This window comes from Meles meles, chromosome 4 (assembly GCF_922984935.1).
Source record: "Meles meles chromosome 4, mMelMel3.1 paternal haplotype, whole genome shotgun sequence".
Taxonomy (NCBI): Eukaryota; Metazoa; Chordata; class Mammalia; order Carnivora; family Mustelidae; genus Meles; species Meles meles.
This window is the reverse complement of record NC_060069.1, coordinates 31203763-31223523: the sequence shown is the minus strand read 5'-3', so window position 1 is coordinate 31223523 and position 19761 is coordinate 31203763. Positions and strand designations below refer to the sequence as shown.

At 47.5% G+C, this 19761-nt stretch overlaps 1 protein-coding gene across 1 annotated transcript in view; it reads right to left on the bottom strand.

Moving 5' to 3' along the window:
* Positions 1-19761, bottom strand: part of SCN10A (sodium voltage-gated channel alpha subunit 10) — a 111341-nt gene that overhangs the window by 15707 nt on the left and 75873 nt on the right. The window contains exons 17-22 of the mRNA XM_046003843.1: positions 14154-14513; positions 12191-12637; positions 10711-10851; positions 8904-9027; positions 7250-7404; positions 3959-4132 (exon numbers count right to left, since the gene is read on the bottom strand). Of these exons, the coding sequence (XP_045859799.1) occupies positions 3959-4132; positions 7250-7404; positions 8904-9027; positions 10711-10851; positions 12191-12637; positions 14154-14513 (1401 nt within the window). The remainder of the gene's footprint in view (positions 1-3958; positions 4133-7249; positions 7405-8903; positions 9028-10710; positions 10852-12190; positions 12638-14153; positions 14514-19761) is intronic.

Here is a 19761-nt window from a genome sequence, read left to right as displayed (position 1 = left end):
ACAGCACCACGCTGTGGTGTGTGGGTGGTCAAGCTCCCAGTGTATGATATCAACCTTCCTTTTCCCCTCCAGAGGCACCAGCCAGACTTCAACAGCCTTGAAACTCTGACTTTCAGGGACTTGGAGAGATGATTTCCTTTGTAGAGGTCATGCTGAAAATCTATTTTGAAGAATGCAAAGTGAGTCTCAACTGTATTTGCCAAGAAAAGTAGAGGGCAAAGAGTCCTGGTCTCCTTCCCTTCTCAGTCCCTGATTTTTTTTTTTTTTTTTTTTTTTTTTGGTGGCTTTGGGTCAGTGCTTTGCTAGTCCAGGTCACATTTTCCCCCTGTATAAAATGAGGGAGTCAAAGTTAGAGTGAGTGGCATGGGTCTATGAAATCCAACTTTGACAGGTGGCTGAGATATAAAGACTAGGTTGTGTGATTCCCTGTTGGGTTTTTTTTTTTAAAGTGTTGGACCAAAGACTGTAAAGGACACAAACTGACATGGACAAATGGTCACACCTTCCAGGAGCTTTGAAGGTCCCAGCGTGGTACCATATGCATAGGCGTCAGCTTGCTGGATACTGTGACCCAATCCAGGAAGACCCATAACTGGTGGGCTGAATTCAGGCTTAGCACCATAACTGGTGGGCTGAATTCAGGCTTAGCTTCTCCTGGCAGCTAGGTGGGGAGATACACCAGAACTTCAGGAAGAAAGAGGTCTCCATTTGGTTGCTAGAGCCTCAAACAATGCCTGTTCTCCAAATGGATGGCTTATTCCATCAGGACAAAGACGGGGAATGGAAAAAATACCCTTTCTTCATCCATGCAGGGCTCCAGACACCAGGAGATGGCACCCAGCTGTCTGGCTGACGGAGGGGAGGTTTGGGGCCAGTTTCATGCTGGACCCTACTCAGTCTTTTGCTCAGCCTCCTGGGAAGGCTCCCTCATGTGTAAAATCTATAGCTGGAGGAATCAGGGTCTGGGGTCAAAGTCCTCCACCCAAGCCCAGCTCCACTCCCACAGCTCAGGCTGCTAGCCCCCCCAACTGGTCTCTAGTATTGCATCCACTCTCCACTGCAAATTTGATTATAATCATGTGTGTCTCTTACTCCCAGAATTCACTGGTGTTTTATCATCCTCAGGTTAAGTCCTAGATTTCTTAGCCTGTATTATTTAGCTGCAGACTACTTTTTCAGCCGCATTTCACTCATATATTCTACTTAAGTAAAATTGTTTTCCTACATTTACCTGTGTCTGTACTTTTGCTCAGGGTCATCTTTTAAATAAAATTGCCCCCACCCCCGCAGTCCTCTTTGCATTTCAATGCTCCTGCTCATTTTAAACCCCACATTTAATGTCAGTTCCTATACGAAGCCTTCCCGACTACCCCACCCCCACAGGCTCTTGTCTCTGTGTCCCTAAGACAATAATTATTTCCAGCAGTGCTCACCACATACCCCCCTTATAATAGGTTTATTTTTCTCTGTGTGTCTTATCTGCTGAAAGATTACAGCACAAACTCTTAGAGATAGGGAGTTTTTACTTCTTGGCTTCTGCCCCTCCCACAGTACTGCTTAAGACATTCCTATGTTCAGTAGTCATAAATAAACATCTGATAAATTGAAGAAAATACAGAGGCATGTTAGGATGGATGAGAGGAGGAAGAGAAAGAAGGAAGATGGGACGGAAGAGTATTTGGATAGAATAATGGATTAAAAGAAACAAAGATGGATAGGACAGGCAGTTGAAAGGAACGATGAAAGAAAGAAGAAGGACAAAATATGGAAGTATAGCACACTGGATGGAATGGATGAAAGGGAGAAGAATGAATGGCTGAGTGAAATGACTGATGGATGAATGGAAAGAGAGTTAGATAGAATAAATGAATAGAAGAGATTCGAGAAAGGATGGAAGGTTGGTTGAGAGGAGGAGTGAAAGGAAAATGGATGAAAGGATAGATGGGTGGAAAGAAGGAAGGATGGGGGCATCTGGGTGTCTCAGTCAGTTACGGGTCTGCCTTTAGCTCAGGTTATCCTGGGGTCCTAGGATTGAGCCCCATGTTGGGCTCCCTGCTCAGCAGGGAGTCTGCTCTTCCCTCTCCCTCTGTCCTTCCCCCTTTTGTGCATGGGTTCTCTCTCTCAAATAAATAAATAAATAAATAAATAAATAAATAAATAAATAAAATCTTTTAAAAAAGAAGGAAGGATAAGATGGTTAAAGGAAACATGGGAAGATGGAAGAATGAATGGCTAGGATGATGCTTGGATTAAAGATGCATGAATGAATGAGTAGAAGGTTAGATGATTGAATAGTCAGAGAGATGAACCAAAAGATAGAAAGACAGAAGGATTAGTAAGCAGTTGATAGATAGATGAAAGGAAGGTTAGGATGAATGGATAAGTGGAAGAGAAGAGAGAAAAAAGAATGAGAATGGATGGAAAGAAGGAGAGGACTGACAGGATAAATGGAAGAAGTAATGATGAACGGATGTTTAGAAGAAGAGAAAAAGGAAGGGTGAATGGCTGGTAGATGGAAGGAGGGATATGTGGACAGAAGGATGGATGATCAGAAGGAAGAATTAGGAGGAGGATGGATGGAATGTGAGGGTGAGCATTGAAGGTGATCAGGACTTAAATGAATGAGACGTATGTAGGTAAGAGTCACTGTGCCCCTAGCCGGGGTGTGAAGCCAGAAGAAAACACTTTTCCTTCATCTATGAATAATTATTTTATATGCACAAAGTTATCACCTGTGACTCAGATTTCAGGCCTCACAGCTAATCCCTGTGGTACAGTGTCCTGATGTTGCCAGCACGTTGGTATCAGGCAAGAAGAGAATTGAGTACACAGACCTGCTGTGGGGGACCTGCCAGCACAGGAGGCTGGACAGAATGTTCTGTACTGGACCCCATCCAGCTTCAGGAGGCGAGCGCTGAATACAGACACATTTCCTGACACCTCTGATGTGCAGCCCTTGGTCCTGGTGGCTGCTGGAGTGTGGGAGGCAGAGACAAACACAGCATGAGCCTCCCCCTGCCTGTGGGGACCCTCAGCTGTACCTCAGTGAGCAAATAACTCAGGCAGCCATCCTGCAGAGCCAAGAGGGCAAAGACCTGGACAGAGATAGCGGATCGTTGTGGGTAGGATGAGAGAGAGTGACCACTCCTGGCTTTTGGGGGCAAGGAAGGCTCTTTGGAGATTTCACTGAGAATGGTCTCCTCACAGAAGTGAGGAATCCCAGGTCTAGCATGTGGGAGGCACTTGGTCAATCCCCAGGTTGTGGTAAGTGGTAAGTGGTAAGTGGCCCCAGGTTAGTGTGAGTCTGAACACATGTGCTTCAACTCAGCATCTCTCCAAAGGACCCGCTGGCCCTTTTAGTGCCACTGGGGAGAAGCTGGTGGGGCAAGCTCAGTGATTCTCCATCTGGCTGCACACATATTGGATGATGCCTAGGAGCTCCTATAAGATGTTGATGCCTGAGCTTCACCTAGGACTGGAGAGAGGTGAATCTCTGGGAGTAGCAGTACTGGTTCACTGTATTTGTAAGAGTTCCCAGGTGATTCTAAAGTATAGCCAGGGCTGAGGACCACTGAAGCAGAAGGTGGGAAGATTCTCTGGGTGGTGCAGTCCTTGGCTCCCATTTGCCCAGAAGCCCTGTCAAGGGATGCAAGGTCCTAAGAGCCTTGAGAGCCTCCCATGTCATCTTGCCTTGGATGTCAAATATGAAGGGCAGTCAGTAGTCTTGTGGGTGGAGACCTAGGAACTGAGGACTCAGCTGTGCATCCCCACTGTGCCAGAGTCGTGCACTGTCTGATCTTACCATTCCCCAGTGCGCAGGCTATTCTCAGAGGCCTTGCTAAGAGCTCAAGACTATGGAGTGGCCCACGAGGCGAGGCCACCACTGCCTTTGTGCGAGCAACAGCTATCCCTCAGAGGTGAGGACCCCAAGCCCCATGCGTGCCAGTGAGCCACTCACATTCACGATGAGAAAGTCTAGCCAGCACCAGGCATTGGTGAAGTAATTTTTGAAGCCATAGGCCACCCACTTGAGCAGCATCTCGAATACAAAGATAAATGTAAACACCCTGTCAGTATATTCCAGCAAGGCCTTCACGGTGGGCTTCTGGTCCAGGTGATAGTCTTCAAAGGCCTGGAGGGAAGAAAGGGAGCAGAATGGTAGGCTGCCTGGACCCAAGCGCTGGGGCCCAGTGATAAGGAAGGACCCCACCAGCCCTGCCCTCAGCCCCTGGGAGGACTTTGGGAACCAGCTTGCCTGTATCATTTTGTTTTTCTGCTTAGGGTGCATGTGTGCAGGGTGGGGTTCCCAGGGCCAGTGGAAGAGGCACAGTGTGATACAAACCAGAACCCCCTGGAGCCAATGGGGCCTGCAGCCTGGCTTACTCTTTGCAGGGGAGCTGAAAGCAAGGGAGAAAAGAAACCTCAAATTGGGGCTTGGAAGTGAACCAAAGGGATCCTAACAGCGACTTGGTTTAAAAATAAAAGCATCAAAGGATGTTCACAGGCAGTTCACAAAAATGAAAGTAAGAATTGTCCATGAACCTCTGAAAAAGAATGTTCTAGCTCACTGGTAATTAAGGAAATTCAAATGGAAAGAAGATGTCATTTTTCTCTTAAGAGATTGGTGGAGAGAGAAAAGAACGAGGGTAAGGCCAGGGTTGCTATGGCCGTGGGGAGGTCTCTCCTCTCCTGCTTGAGTGGGGGCTGCAAACCAGTTCAGTCTTCTGGGAGACCAACCTGGCATGAGGGCTCAAAGGTTTCAGGAGCCCAGCAATTCTGCCTTCACAGATTCAGCCTAAGGACACTCGATGTTCTTGGTGCCCCACCCAGACGCCCGTGGAGGGGCCAGGGCAGCTGTCCCCCAGCAGCTGTGAGGTTGGCTGCTAACAGCTGGTGGATGCCCCCTTTTCCTAAGGACCTCCCTGGATTGAGGGACACTGCCTTCTCCTGCAGAAATGCCTGGGAGGCCAAATGCCTGGTCTGGGGGCAGCCACAGCCAGTGACCGCCCCCTTTGCTTCAAGGTGGCACAGCTCTGTGACATCTTTTTTGCTTCACAGCTCCCGTGGGATCAAGCTGAGGTGGACTGTGTGGGAGCCGTGTCTTCTAGCTCCTCTCCTGGTCCTGCCTCCCTCACGGGCTTCCCCTCAGAGCCCGCCCTCCATAAGCTGCTTGCGCAGGAATCCTTGCTGCAGATTCTGCTTCTAACTGGACCCAAGACCGGGAAGAAGCCAATGTCCTCAGAGGAGTCGACATAGGCTATTCAGTGCTTATTAGAAGTAAACAGGGGGATTATTTACATAAATAGTGGTGCATTCCCGTAACGGAAAGCACTGCAGCCACCAAGTCAGATAGTAGGAGTATATTTACTGTGAGAATTTACTGAGAAATTACAGAATGCATAAATGTGGTTTCAGCTTTGTAATATTTATGTATTATATGCATAAGAGAGATGGGAAGGAAGTATACCAAATGTTTTCAAAGTGAGATTCTCTTTGAGTGATAGGAAAATGGGTGATATTTTTTCTTTGCATCTTCCCATGATTTCCAAGGTTTTTTTTTTTTTTTGCACTTTACTTTGTCAGATGAAAACTCATGTTATTTATTTATTTATTTTTTTAAGTACTCAAAGTAAAAGCATAAGGAAGACTAAATTTGGTGCCAGCCTGTTCAGTCCTTTGGGGAAGGAGATGGGGAGGTGAGGGCCCAGCAGCTGGTGCAGGATCTGCACTCCCTGCTGGGAGGGAGGGGAGCAGCTGGGGTGAGTGGAGTAGGGGAACAGAAAGAAAGGAAGGAGCAGGGGAGCATGGAGAAGAGAAATGAGGAGGGGAGGCCCATGGGGGAAACACAGGAGTGGAGAGGTAATGAGGAAAGCACCTTGTCAAGAGCAAATGTGACTGTTGTCCTCGTCAAGGAGGACAGGAAAGAGGGGAGGGTGTGGAGAAATCACTCAGCCCCCTCTTGCCCGGCTATGTGGCCAGTGTACCAGAGCTATGCAGAGCCAGCCGGGGTCATGGACAGTCACCACCCTGTGCCCAGCAGTGGACCCTTTCAGATGTTGCCATACCCTCCCCTTCTCCCATGCCAGAGCAGCCCTAGTTCCAGAGACTCTCTTCGCCCTCGGTGTGGTGCCATTGTCCACCTGACCACCCCCTACCCCAGATCATGTCTTCTCACCTGCATTTGCTCCTCCCCGAGGCTGAACCAGGACACAGAGTGGCTTTGGCACCCTTCTTGGGATATCTGGTGTTTAAGTAGGTGCCCAGATATCCAGTAGATTGTTTTTAGGGAGTAAATGACAGAGGGAGAACAAACCAAGTGAAGACACTTGGAGCCATGAGTCAGGAGAGCGGGCTTCTCATCCTCCTTTAACTAATTAGCTGGGACCCCAGGCAGGCCCCTTCATGTCTTTGGGCTGTGCCTTCCTCATCCATGAGAGGCAGACACCTGGGGATGGCGAGTCCCCTCCTGCGTCTACAGCTACTTTGGTCCACTGGGAAGATGAGTTGAGACTGTGCAGGGAGCAATCAGAGCCTCCTTCCTTGTCCTCCTTGGCCATTCAGCAAGGGTCTACGGAAGTGGCTCCTAAGTCAGCATCTCTATGCCTGTAAGGCCGTGTTATTTAAGGTGTGGTCTTTGGCCCGCGGCCTCAGCATCCCCTGGAGCTTGTCGGAAATGCCAATTCTCAGGCCCCACCCCAGCTCTGATTCAGAATCTGCCTTTTAGCAAGCTCCCCAGGTAATTACATTACGAGAAGTGCAGATATAATGATGTGCTGTGAGCCTTGAATGAATAATAGTATTTGCAAGTGGCTTGATAAGACAGGAGGATGGCAATCTTTGCACTGGGCCTTTGGAGAAGGCCGGTGTTTGGGAGGCCAAGGGCTAGAAAGCCAGGGCTTTGGGATCAGATGAGGGTAGAGGTAGGTTTTGCTACCGACAAGCTCGGTAAACATGAACAAGTGCCTCGGGCCCTTTGAGTGTCCGTTTCCTCGTCTATAAAGTGGATGCATGGCCTCACTGCTTGAAATACTTGCAGCCAGGCTTCGCAGGCCAGGACACGCAGACCACAAGCATCTACCCTCCCCTGCTCCTAAGAGGAGCCCGTGTGGTGGGCTGCAGCTTCTTCTGCCATTGGTTGGGGGCTTTCAGGCTAGGAATCAGGGTAGCTGCCTGCTCCAGCTCCAGGCATTTGGGATTGCAGGAGACCCAATCTGGAGGGCTTTGGGGCAGGGACCCCGCCTCCCCTTACCAGAGACCCACTGCTGAGCAGGATCATGAAGATGATGAAGCTCTCAAACCAGCTGTGCTCCACGATGCGGTAGCAGGCCTTGCGCACCTGCCAGCCCACGGCCCACGGAAACTTGCTGGTGTCCACTTTACAGCAGGGACAGTGGCGAAGGCAGCCTGTGGGGAGAGGTGACTGATGGAGAGGGGTTTACCCCTGGGGAGGGAGGAGCATTTTTGCTCTGGCCCCGCTGGGAAAGCACTCTGTTGGGAAACCCACTTGCCACCCTGTAGGAAAGGAATTCTCCGGAATATGAGAGAAGCTGCACCCCTCTTAGGCAGCCTCTCAATCCTGCCCTTTGGGTGCTCCCCCCTACCCTGATGTCACCCACTCTCAAGTCCTCCCCAAGTATCGTCCTTCTTGGAGAGGATACTGTGGCCCCTGTCCTATGCCCATCCATTCCTGGAAGCCTGACAAGTCGTGGGGCCTGGGTCTAGTGCTGTCTGAGAGGCTATGCCCTGAGCCCTTGCTCACCTGAGAGGCCACCGTATGGCCAATATGGGGCCTGGGTCCAGTCCAGTGCAGGGCTGTGTGGAACTGGAAACTCAAGGAAGTGTTGTTGTTTTTTAGTTTATAGATTTTTTTTTTGTATTATTGAAGTCACAATGACTTTCATAGTGTGAACTATATGTCTATCCCCTTATTGCCAGCATATTTAGTGAGAACACAATGTGCCTCTCTATTCTAGACATGGAGGGAAACAAAGAGTAAGATGTGTTTTCTCCCTTTAGGACAAGATGTGGTGCATTCAGAGTGCTATGGCCGTGGACATTTGTTCTGCCTTTCAGAGCTACACCAAAGATTGAGGGACATAGACGTGGCCTGACCCTCCTCTGGTTCTTTATGTCCCCAAACAAGAGTGTTTACCTTTTCCCTGTTCAACCTCAAGAGGCCTGGTTTCTTACTCTGAGGTGTTTTTTGAGGGTGAGGAGGAAGGCCTGTGCTGAGGTGGCCGGGTCTGACGTGGGCCCACTAGGCTGCTGTGAGCGTGGTGCTTGTGTCTGTTAGGGCCAATTTAACATTAAACCTGTTAAACCCCTAGGGCCTGCCTGGGCCTACTTAGCCATAGTGACTCCATGTTGCCCAGGTAGCCATTTTGTTGTTTAATAATACCCGGATACCGGTTCCGGGTAACCATTGCTAAACCACACAGGTAGGAGACATCCAATCATCCAAAGTCACATACATAGAGGTCTGTGGTTGTGTCCAATAAAAATAGCCTATAAGACCAAGGGGTGGTCGTTCTCTTTGGAGGAGGCCCTGGCCGATCAGTCTGACTTCTAATGCTTGGCATAGAATAAAGCTTTGCATAACTTTCACTTTGTCTCAGTCTCGTTCCCCTGGCCAGTCAGTCTAACTTCTAATGCTCGGCATAGAATAAGGCCTTGCATAACTTTCACTTTGTCTCAGTCTCGTTCCTTTGAAAACGGACCCAACAGTGTCAGATTCCCGCCCCCCACCCTGACTTGGGGAGGAGGCAGCAAGCGGCCCTGTGTGTCTGTCTTCCACGGACCCCAGGGCAGGGCCCGGGACACACAGGTGCCCAGATGAGAGCTTGTTGAATGGGATTCTGGCCCGAATGAATGTCAGCACAGGAGTCCTGTGGCCGCCGTTTTACCTTCTGTGAAGCAGTCATCTGGTTCCTCAAGGTCATCTGCCAGCTCAGGGATCTTCCTCAGGATCTCTTCAGGATCCAGGCAGTCCACTGTGCTGCCTTCTGAGGAGCTCGTGTCATCCTCTCCCTGCAGGGCAGAAGCCCAGGGCAGCAAACTCAGCTCTCTGAGGGCCCCAGTGAGTCTGCACATGGTTACTGCAGGTCTGCCCAGCCAAGGGCTCCGAGAGGCAGCGAGAGCCCCTTGGGGCTGGACCCACCGCAGCGATCTTTGTGTGTTTGGGGCCTCGCCAGCTGAGGCCCAGAACAGTGATGCTCTCTACGGAGCCCCAGAGGTTTAGCTATGCGAGGTTTTAAATCTCCAGGCCCCTGATGGAGTGCTGGCGAGGGCCCGAGACACCGTAATTACACCCATAAAGACTCGTGGCATTCACTGGGCTTGAATATTTAATCAGGGAGCAATGCTGCAGGGGCCCTGCTGCCCTCCTGGCAGCTCCAGCCCTATAATGTCTCCAGATGAATTCAATTAGGAGTTGAAGCTGCTCTCATATTAGTAAACCTGATAGCTTGGCTAATGGACCCAAATGGTGGGGTGGATCCCCATCTGTCACTGTCAGGCCCTTCTCTGCTTGGCCGGGGTCATGGACAGAGAAAACCAAACCAAACCAAACCAAACCAAACCAAACCAAACCAAACCAAACCAATTAAGCCAAATCCGATACCCAGCAGCTGTGTGCTGAAAACACTGAGTAGAGATGACTAGCCAGGGAAATCCTGAGAATGTTCTGAAGGAAACAATGATATCCGCATGTAGAAGGTGGCAACTTCACCCAGAAGGAACCAAGTGGCTTCAGGCCCTGGTCCCCCAGCCCCAGCTCAGCCCACCTTCTCCTCTCACCCTGCTGTGGTCATCCCTGCCCAGGGGCACACAGCCAGTGGCTGACATTCCTCACACTGAAGGGCACGATAACTTTGGGCACAAATGATGTCTTCCTTATCTTTGCCCAGCCCGGTGCCTGTCACGGCATCAGCTCTCAGAGGCTAGGTGTCAAGTTAAATTCCTGAATTTAATGCCGTGGTATGAACGACGCTAAATCTTTCTAGATGCCTCTTCCCTGTAGCTTATTTTCATCAAAGATTTGGAATGAAACCACCAAGTTTCCTTTTACCTCTTATGTGACATTCCCAAACCCCAATTTTGCTTCTTGCTCAGGCTGTGTAAGGCTGTCAGTACACTACTCACTACGGACAGCCTCTGCAGAGCAAAAGAATGTTTTTGGCTGGAAAAAATGATGTGGACAAAAGAGACTGGGGGTGGGGGGAGTCACAGGGAAGACTTCCTCACCCACGAGTGACTCTGACTTTCATCTGCTGGCTCAGAAAGACACTTTCTCTGTGCATTGTCTTTTGTTCCCTTTTCTCTTGGCTGTCATTTTCTGGGCACTTATTCCATCTCAGGCAGGAACTAAACACTTGACAAGCAGCATCTCATTTAAGCTTCAAAAGAATCCTCTCAGGTAGGCATTACCATTCCGTTTCAGAGAGGAAGACAAGAAGACTCAGAGAGGTTGAGGACCTCATCCTCATCACCGCCTACCTCCTAACTGTGGAACCCCCCTTCTTTCCACTGAAACCATGCCGACCAGCCTGGAGGCAAGGACAGACCTTAATAATTCTCACGCGGAGACGGCAGGTTCTGTGCTGACTGCAGTCTGAAACACCACTTTCCGAGCAGCCCCATCCTCTGGCCCCTACCATCCCACTGGTCAGTGTTGGGCGGGCTGTTCAACCTCCCGGAAGTTCACATACCTACCTCGGCAGGGGCCTGGGCAGCAGCCTCATCTTTCCACTTCTCACCCGCATGGGAAGCCAGGTCCTCTGAGGACATTCCAGAGCCTGGGCTCCTGGGTGCCATGTGACCCTCGCATCTCCCGACTTGCTGCAACTGCTCCTGCTAGTGAGAGAGGGTCCCATCTGGGCACCTGTGCCCACCCTCAGCTGATTGCTTCTCAGTTTGAAGAGATCTCTCCCTCATAGTCTGCCAGAGATAAGGACCTAATCTCTGCAGCAAAAATACCGGCATTCTTACACACATGCTTGTGTGAAGGCAGCCTGGAGTCTCTATAACCAGATCATTTTAACTTTTGGCTCCATTACTTACAAGCCACGTACCAACCTGATCTCCATTTCTCCCACCTGCAAAATTGAGAAGGCAAGATCTACTTTACTCGGTGATTTTGCTGACTAAATCCGTGAATGCTTGGAAAACACTTTGCATGAAGCGTTTGGCTCCATAGATGTTAACCAAGACCATTACTACTTGTCCAGAAGTCAGAGAGATAGAGACCTTGGCCATCTGAAGTCCCCCAAGGACCCCAAAGTATCTGAAAATGCCTGAGTGGAGACAGTCATCATGGAGTTCATGTCCTTTATTCCGGGGATGATGATGCCCTGCCCTCAGCTGTCACCCACACAAAGGCATGTAAAATATGGCAGCTGATAATAGCAGCTGCTGGAACACAAGAGAAGTGACAGCTGCAGGGGAAGAAGGCTGTGGTAGAGCTACAGACTCAAAGCACAGCTGTTTGAGGCCACTTAGTGGCCTGGCCAGCCGCCCTGCCTGCCTCCAGACCCCACAGGGACCCCTGCCTTCCATATCGTGCCAAAGTCACTGAGAAGAGGTCAATGAGGGTTGATACCTCAGCTTAAGGTAGTAGTACGGAACTGTGCAAAGTATTTAAAATTATATATATTGCCAAAAGGCTTAAATGTGCTTTGAATTCTTTGGGGCCAAAAAGAACAAGTGTCATTTTCCTAGGACATCCTTTGTTTGGAAAATCTGGATAAAGGAGTCCCATGATGATCAGGACTCTCTATCTGATGAAGATCAGATGAATCCTGCTCTTGGACATCATCTGTTCTTTGGGGAGTCTTGTTAGTTTTTAGAGGAGTCTCGTTAGCATCTTGGGCACAGATCCTGGGTTGGGTGAAGTAAGAGGGGCAGTTGTGCAAAAGATAATCCCAAGAACCTCAAAGTGGTCTGAGACTAAGGTCCTGCCCCTGTTCTCACTGCCTGGGAAATTCTGACCCCTTTTTCCAGGCTCTGCTCAAAGGCCACCTCCTCCAGAAACTTGGCATGGTATTAGCTTCCTGACATTGGGTGCCCATAGACTTGATTTGCCCAGGGCTCATCAAGTCTGTGCCAGTCCTGATGTTGGACAACCTCCTTATTCAAATTTCCCTTCTGCCTCTGTCACTCTGGCCCTCAGCTTGTCCCGTGGGAGGACTCTCACCTGCCCTTGAGGGATCACTTCCTGTTGGGAGCTCCGAGCATCCTCCTCACCATCCTCCTCCAGGTCATCAAGGTCAGATTCTCCTTCAGCAATGGGCACAGAGACCCATATGTTGGGGTTGGTGATGAAGTCGTTGTAGTCATCTTTGGGGCCTCTGGACACTGGGAGCCCTCTGGGGCTCTCCACAGCTGCATCAGCAGTGATGTGGTTCTCAGCTTTGGAGCTGGAGAGTGGGAGTTTCACCACCAGCTGGGGCTCTGTCTTGGGCCAGGGCAGAAGGCAGGGCCTGGTGCAGAAGCTGCAGATGGCCTTCTTGGCACGATGGCCAAATGCCTGGATCCGTGCCAGGGCGACCTGTAGGTTGTTCACCTCCCCATCTTCATCTGGAGCTGCAAGGTTGTCAGCACTGAAGGAGTTCAGCAGCAGGGCGATGAACAGGTTGAGCACCTGGAGAGTAGGAGTGGAAGCAATGATGGCTTGACCAACAAGCTGAGTTCCTCCATAGTCTGCCAGGTTGGCAACCAGCTAGAGGGCAAGACAGCCACACCTGGGCCTCTCTCTGCCCATCCAATGTGCTTTCCTTCTGAGGGGATAGACAGTTTGAGAGCCATTGAGGGGAGTCCTGGGGATGTCCCCAGCAACTTGCCTCATGTGGACAAAGCTTGGAAACACATTGTCTGCCATGGAGAAGGATCAGCCCTGCTGAACCAAGGGACATTCAGGCATAGCAGAAAGGAACATGTATGGGTCTGCCCCGGGACTGCTGTCATCTGCCAAAGCCCTGGGTTCTTTTCCTTGCCTTGGGGTCCTGGGTAATCTCCTTGCTGTTTCTAACTTCATGTACTTCTCCCATGAGCAGAGAGTGGGGACTCCCATCCTTCTGGAATGGTCGTGAAGACGAAACTACTTGAGAGCTCTAAGAGTGCTCAGAAAGAGAAAATTCCTGCCTGAGGGTTAGGGGCCCCTATAGCTCTGCAGCCATGCTGAGCTCAGCCTAGAAGAAAGGATCTTCAGCCAACCCCTTAACTTGGGAATTGGGCGGGGGGAAGGCATCTTTGGCTCCAGGACCCAGGTGGGAAAGACTGAAAAGTTTGGGTTTGTTGTTTCATCTCTTCTGGTTTAGCTTTCATAGAAAAGAATCCAAATTGGTTGACTTTCAGGGCAGTAAGAAAGGGGCTTCTGAGGTCCACATGTCCCCCTACAACAGCCAGCACTGGTACAGCAAGGGTGCCCAGAACCACAGTGGGTGGGGATAAGCTGAGGTCAGGGGGCCAACTCAGATAAAGAAGGATGGGGCGGGGGCAATTGGAAGAAAGGTCTTCAGTGAGGCACTCCCAAATGTGGGAGTGGATTTTGTTATTGACATTATGGCATTGGTTGTTGTCCATGACCCAGCTTCTCCCTATCACCTTGTCTCATCTTGTCCGCCCTCCTGCTCATAGCTAGGATCTGTGTAGCTCCGAGAAATCAGTCAGCTCTCATGGCCCTAGAGAAAAATATCTTCTGAGACCCACTAGAGTGGGGAAAGGAAAATTTTCTTCAACAAACAGCTAACAATTACTGAGTTCTTGTTGTGGCCTAGACACTGCACTAGGCAATTTGCATATGTCATTTAATTCCCTGGGTAAGCCTATGAATGAGCACTATCTTCTTGATTTGAAGGAAATTAAAGCTTGAGGAGATTGTCTCTTGTGCTGGGTCATCCAGCTATACTAGTCACAGAGCTGGGATTCTAAACAGGTCTTTCCATCCCTCTCCTATGTGTGTATGCCAGTAAGTCAGGTTACCTTCCTATGCACAGTTCTTAGAACATGCCCCACATGACTTTGCAAAGTTTGAAGACTTACAGCCAGGGAGGTATGATGGGGGCATAAAAATGTGCAACTTCAAAGCTTTTTAGGATAACCCAGAAGTCTTCTCCATTGCCCCCAAGACAGTGCCCCCAGGGAGGCTCAGCACTTACCACCAGGTTCCCCAGCACCATCACTGTCAAGAAAAGGATGAGGCATATGGATTTCTGGCCAACTTCCATGCAGGCCCACATGTTCTCGATCCACTCTCCACACAGGATCCGGAAGACGATGAGGAAGGAGTGGAAGAAGTCATACATGTGCCAGCGTGGCCATTCTTCATTGGGCGCGGAAATATTATGCCGATTGTCACGGTAATTATCCCCGAGTAGCTGCTTGCCAACCAACGCAAAGACAAAGACAATGATGGCCAGGATGATGGTGAGATTCCCCAGTGCCCCCACCGAGTTCCCGATGATCTTGATGAGTGTATTTAAGGTTGGCCAGGACTTGGCCAGCTTGAAGACCCGTAGCTGCAGAGAAACAGAGATTGTCAGGTCCTGGTTACTGTTCTCATCCCTTTTCATCTCAAGCCTTGACCCAAAACCAAAGGTCAGGGAAAAGCACAAGGCAACTCATTTCATTAAGATGGGGGTGCTCCAGGATGCTGCTTTTAGAGACCTTTCTTTCTGTCATCACTTACTTAAAAACATGACCAGCCTTCCATGGGTCCTTATGTATCAACATGCTTCAGCAACTGTGGCAGTTAGTAGTTTTATACTGAGGCGATGGTCTTACCATATGTATTCTATTCTGTAGCCACAGGCTTCCTGAATGTTGACCTATTCTATGTGGCACAATGGAGCTCACAAATAAGTGAGAATGACCCATTTTCGACCTGATGTAAGCTTAGCCTTTTGCAGGGAGATCAGGACCCACTGTATTTGAGAAGTACTGGTGAATCATATCTTAGGGCAGTTCCCAACTTGGGGGCCACGGACAGCATCTGCTACCACCACCAGCTCTGAAATGGCAAGTATATGATTTCATGGACCCAGCATTTACATGCTTGTTTGTTTCATGTCATTGAATGCTAGCCATGCATGGCGCTGTGTGAACTTGTGGGGTATACAGAGAGAGGTATGGGCTCTTGCCCTCATGGAACTAGTGGCTTAGTTATGAAGAATAGGCAAAGACCCAAAAAGATTTTACTGTAAACCCGAACATGCTAAGTCCCACAAGGGAGCATAAACACTATGCATATAGATGTGTAGACTTTTAAAAAATATATTTGTGTGGTTTTTTAATTTATTAGAAAAAAATATCTGGGTTCTACTGTCATGGGTATTTATGGAGCACCTAGTAAAAGTCGGACTCTGGAGTAGGGGTTAAGATGCAATGCCAATCGGGACAGTGCAACAATAGTTTCAGCAGCCACACAGCAGTAAGGCCCAAGGGAGGTTTAATCCTCTTATGCAGGAAGTTCCATTCCTGTGGGGGAGGGGGCGTGCAATGGCCTATGTTCACCTTAGACCCAACCTGAAAGTTATGCTCCACATACTGGAAGCAGAGCCTAAAACACCGTAGACTAAACACAGGCAGCATATAAGCTCAAACAAACACTGAGCACTGGAAACTAGATGGAGCCGTTTTGTGGAGGGTATTGGGAGAATGCCAAGTTTCCTTAGTAACATCACTGCCGCAGATCTCCACTCTCACAGTAAACTCTGGACAAGTGCAAAGGCAGAGACTGGAGTAGGGCCCTTGTGGGGCATGACTGGGGACAGTGAGGGACACACGGGCATGCTCACTGGCCATAAGCTAAGGACCAGACATGACTCTTGCCTTAATCTAATCCAAGTTTCCACTGGTTCCTTAGTTAGTTGGGGTGGGGGTAGGGAGTTTAGAAATTAATATTAGAATCCTGTTAGGTAGCAATTTGTTGTCCATAATTAACCTTATGTTAAACTGCAAGCAAATCGTGTGTAATTGTCATTAGGGGGCATGAATAAGTGGTCCTCTATGAATTCTTTTATTGTCTTTATGGAAGGCAAGAGAAAGAGCCCTTTATTTCTGTTCTAGAGATATCTGAGCTTGGTGGCCCCTAGTGTTAGCTATCAGTCAACACACATTTACAGAGTGCCTGCTGTAGAGCACCTGAATGAGCTGGCTGGCTCTTGCTGGTGTCTAGAGTGAGGGGTCCAGGAAAGCAGCCCCACATGGGTCGATGACTCCAGAGAATCTCACCCCCACCTCCACACAAATGCTTTCTCTACACTTTGCCCAGCTTAGCATTACATCAAAAAGAATTTTTCTTTCTTTCTTTTTTTTTTTTTTTAAGATTTTCTTTATTTGGGAGAGAGGGAGAAGCAGACTCCCTGCTGAGCAGGGACCCTGAGGCAGAGCTCCATCCCAGGACCCGGGGATCATGACCTGAGACGAAGGCAGACACTTAATCGACTGAGCCACCCTGGTGCCCCTCAAAAAGAATTTCTTTATAATATCACATAAGATTTATAAATTGTTGCTTTTAAGTGCTGCTGAATATTGCTTCACATTCAATTAACCATTTCTCTAGTTAATCTCATAATATAAAAACTTCTATTTAGAGGGGAAAAGACTAGAAGGAAATAAACCAAGTTGGTAACATAGGCATATTTGTATGGAAATATATCCAAATATCTTGGATTTTAGAGTTAAACTTTTCTTTATATTTTCAATTTACTTTAATTAGGATGCTTTACTTTTAGAATAGAATGAAAAGTAAGTCTAAAGGTAAGTCTGTCCTCTACTGGGGAGGTCACCACTTGGTGATGAAGTGGACCTTATAACAAATATCAGTAGATAGGGTAATATGGTAGACTACACTGGATCCCCCTTGGGTTTTCCTTTCCATCAAAAAGTTCTTTAGTATGCTGGATAGGGATACCTGGGTGGCTCAGTCAGTTAAGTGTCTACTTTTGGTTTGGGTGATGATTCCAGGGTCCTGGAATGGAGTCCTGCGTCAGGCTCCCTGCTCATCAGGGAGTATGCTCTTCTCTCTTTTTGCCCCTCCCCCTCTGCTCCTGCTCTATCTCTGGTTTTCTCTCTCTCAAATAAATAAATAAAATCTTTAAAAATGCTGGATAATAAAATCTAAAGTGCGTTGATGGTCTATCAGTAATGTAAGTAAATTCTTTAGCCAAAAATTAAATAAATATGGGAATTCAGATATAGAAACAGATTGTTGAAGTTAGCTTTTTCTCTGAAGACAAAACCAAGTGAATCTAGCATAGGTTTTAATGGTCTAATGAAGCATGGAGAGCAGGAAACTTATCTCAGAACCTGTCTAACATAGGAGGTCTAACAGGAATTTCTTCCCCCTTTTAAGACTAGATCCCAAAGAGCTCTAACTTCCTTGTAAGGACACACCAGAAATAAACCCAGGAGAATGCCAGGAAAATTAAATGTCTAGTCCAGGTAGAGAGTGGGAAACTGACACTGAGAATTTAGATCCCCAAAGTGGTGCTCACACAGGATTTTGGCTAGAATTCACACTACTAAGTTGTTTCAACGTGAGAATTTAATTTAGAGAAAACATACAAAGTGACTTGCAGAAGTGAATGCAAATACTTTCTGAAGAAACCAGCCTGCATCCCAGGTCTCAAAGCACCCCCTCCAAAAGTGTCTAAGAGTTGCAGTAAAACAAATACATAATAATGAGGCATCATGAGGGAGAGAGATCCAGGATGTGTATGTGGAAACTGCCACTCAATTTCCTTAGGTAATAAAATTATTAGCTAGAGATGACAGTATAAGTAGATATAATATGCTTAAAGAAATAAAACACAAACTGGAAGATACGGGACTAGAACAAGAAATTATAAACAATAAGTTTTGAAAAATAACCACATGGAACTTCTAGAAATGAAAAATATTACACAACATTAAAAAACTCTAGGAGGATGGGGGCCAGGGTGGTTTAGTGGGTTAAGCCTCTGCCTTCGGCTCAGGTCATGATCCCAGGGTCCTGGGCTCGAGTCCTGCATTGGGCTCTCTGCTCAGCGGGGAACCTGCTTCTCCCTCTCTCTCTCTCTGCTTGCCTCTCTGCCTACTTGTGATCTCTTTCTGTCAAATAAATAAATAAAAATCTTCAAAAAAATCTATGGAGGAGTTTCACATAAGATGTGATAAAGTTTAGAAAAGAATTAATGAATTGCAGGTATACAGAAGAAATTATCCAGAAGGTAGCCAGAAAGACATAGATGGAAAATTTCAAAAAGCCATAAGAACACAGAGAATAGAGTGGGAGAGTTTAATACAGATAATAAAAGTCCAAGAGAAGAAAAAGAGTGGTGTGGAGGTTAGATTTGCCCATATATTGTCTTGGAACTTTCTGAAACTGAAGAAAATCTCAAATCTGTAGATTCAAGAAATCAAAGAATCTTGAGCATTATAAATGAAAAAATAAATAAATGCATAGCTAAACACATACTAATGAGATTACAGAACAGCAAAGACAAAGAGAAGATTTTAAAAGTATCCAGAGAGAAAGGAACAACAGTTAAATTGAAAGCTTACTACTCATCACTGAGGAACGACTCACACTATGGAATAAATAAATCTTTGATTAACTGAGAAAAAGTAACAATTAATTATCAACTTTCTTTACATTCATTAGAAATTGCGCTTAAAGACAAGGGCAAACTGAATGGCAAATTTCAGATAAATAAAACTGAGAGAGGTTCTTTCCAGAAGACATCCACTTAAAGAAATTCTAAAAAATCTTCAGGCAGAAGGAAAGTATCATATGCAAGAATGTAAAAAGAGGGGCACCTGGGTGGCTCAGTGGATTAAGCCGCTGCCTTCGGCTCAGGTCATGATCTCAGGGTCCTGGGATCGAGCCCCGCATTGGGCTCTCTGCTCCACAGGGAGCCTGCTTCCTCCTCTCTCTCTGCCTGCCTCTCTCCATACTTGTGATCTCTCTCTCTGTCAAATAAATAAAATAAAAAAATTAAAAAAAAAAAGAATGTAAAAAGAGCAAGGATGTGCTAAGCCTGAGGGTGAATCTAAATGAGCATTGAGTGGATACAATAATAAAGTCTTATGGGGCATGACAGAGACTGGCTATATAGTGACCATGCACTTCTGCTCCTCTCAGACACAAAGGAAGACTGCTTTCCTATTTCAACTGCAAATAGTTGAGATCATGTTATTGGATTCTGGCTTAATGGAATGCAGATGGAGACAGAAGTAGTATATGCTACTTTCAGGCATAACCATAAAACACCAATGCACTTTCTCATCCCCTCCCATGGCCACTGTAGAGGTCACCCATTGAAGATGGTGACATCATATCATACTGGATACCCAAGTCACTCCTCAGAGCAGACACACCAGGAGAACTTCCCAAACAGCAATGAATATGTTGTGATACAGAAACTTCTGTTATGTTAACTCACAGATGTAGAGATTGTCACAGTAACTTAGATGTACTTATCTTGAGTAATGTAGAAACTGGTACACTGAAAAGAGCTCTTGCCATTTCAAGATAGCAAATGTGTGGCACTAGCTTAGTGGTCATGTTGAGGACAACAAGAAAACTGATATGAGAAGGCTCCAAATGTCCTGATCTGTGTGGCAATGGCAGAACCATTGCCTGTGATAATATGGGGCAGATCATGAGCCTCATGGGCCAGTAGCCCTAGGGGAAAGGTTTATAAAACAAAACCTTAGTATCGTGGGTCAGATGTAGAAGGTTACATCTCTCAAGCTATTACAGGAAAGGGATGAGCTTGGAGA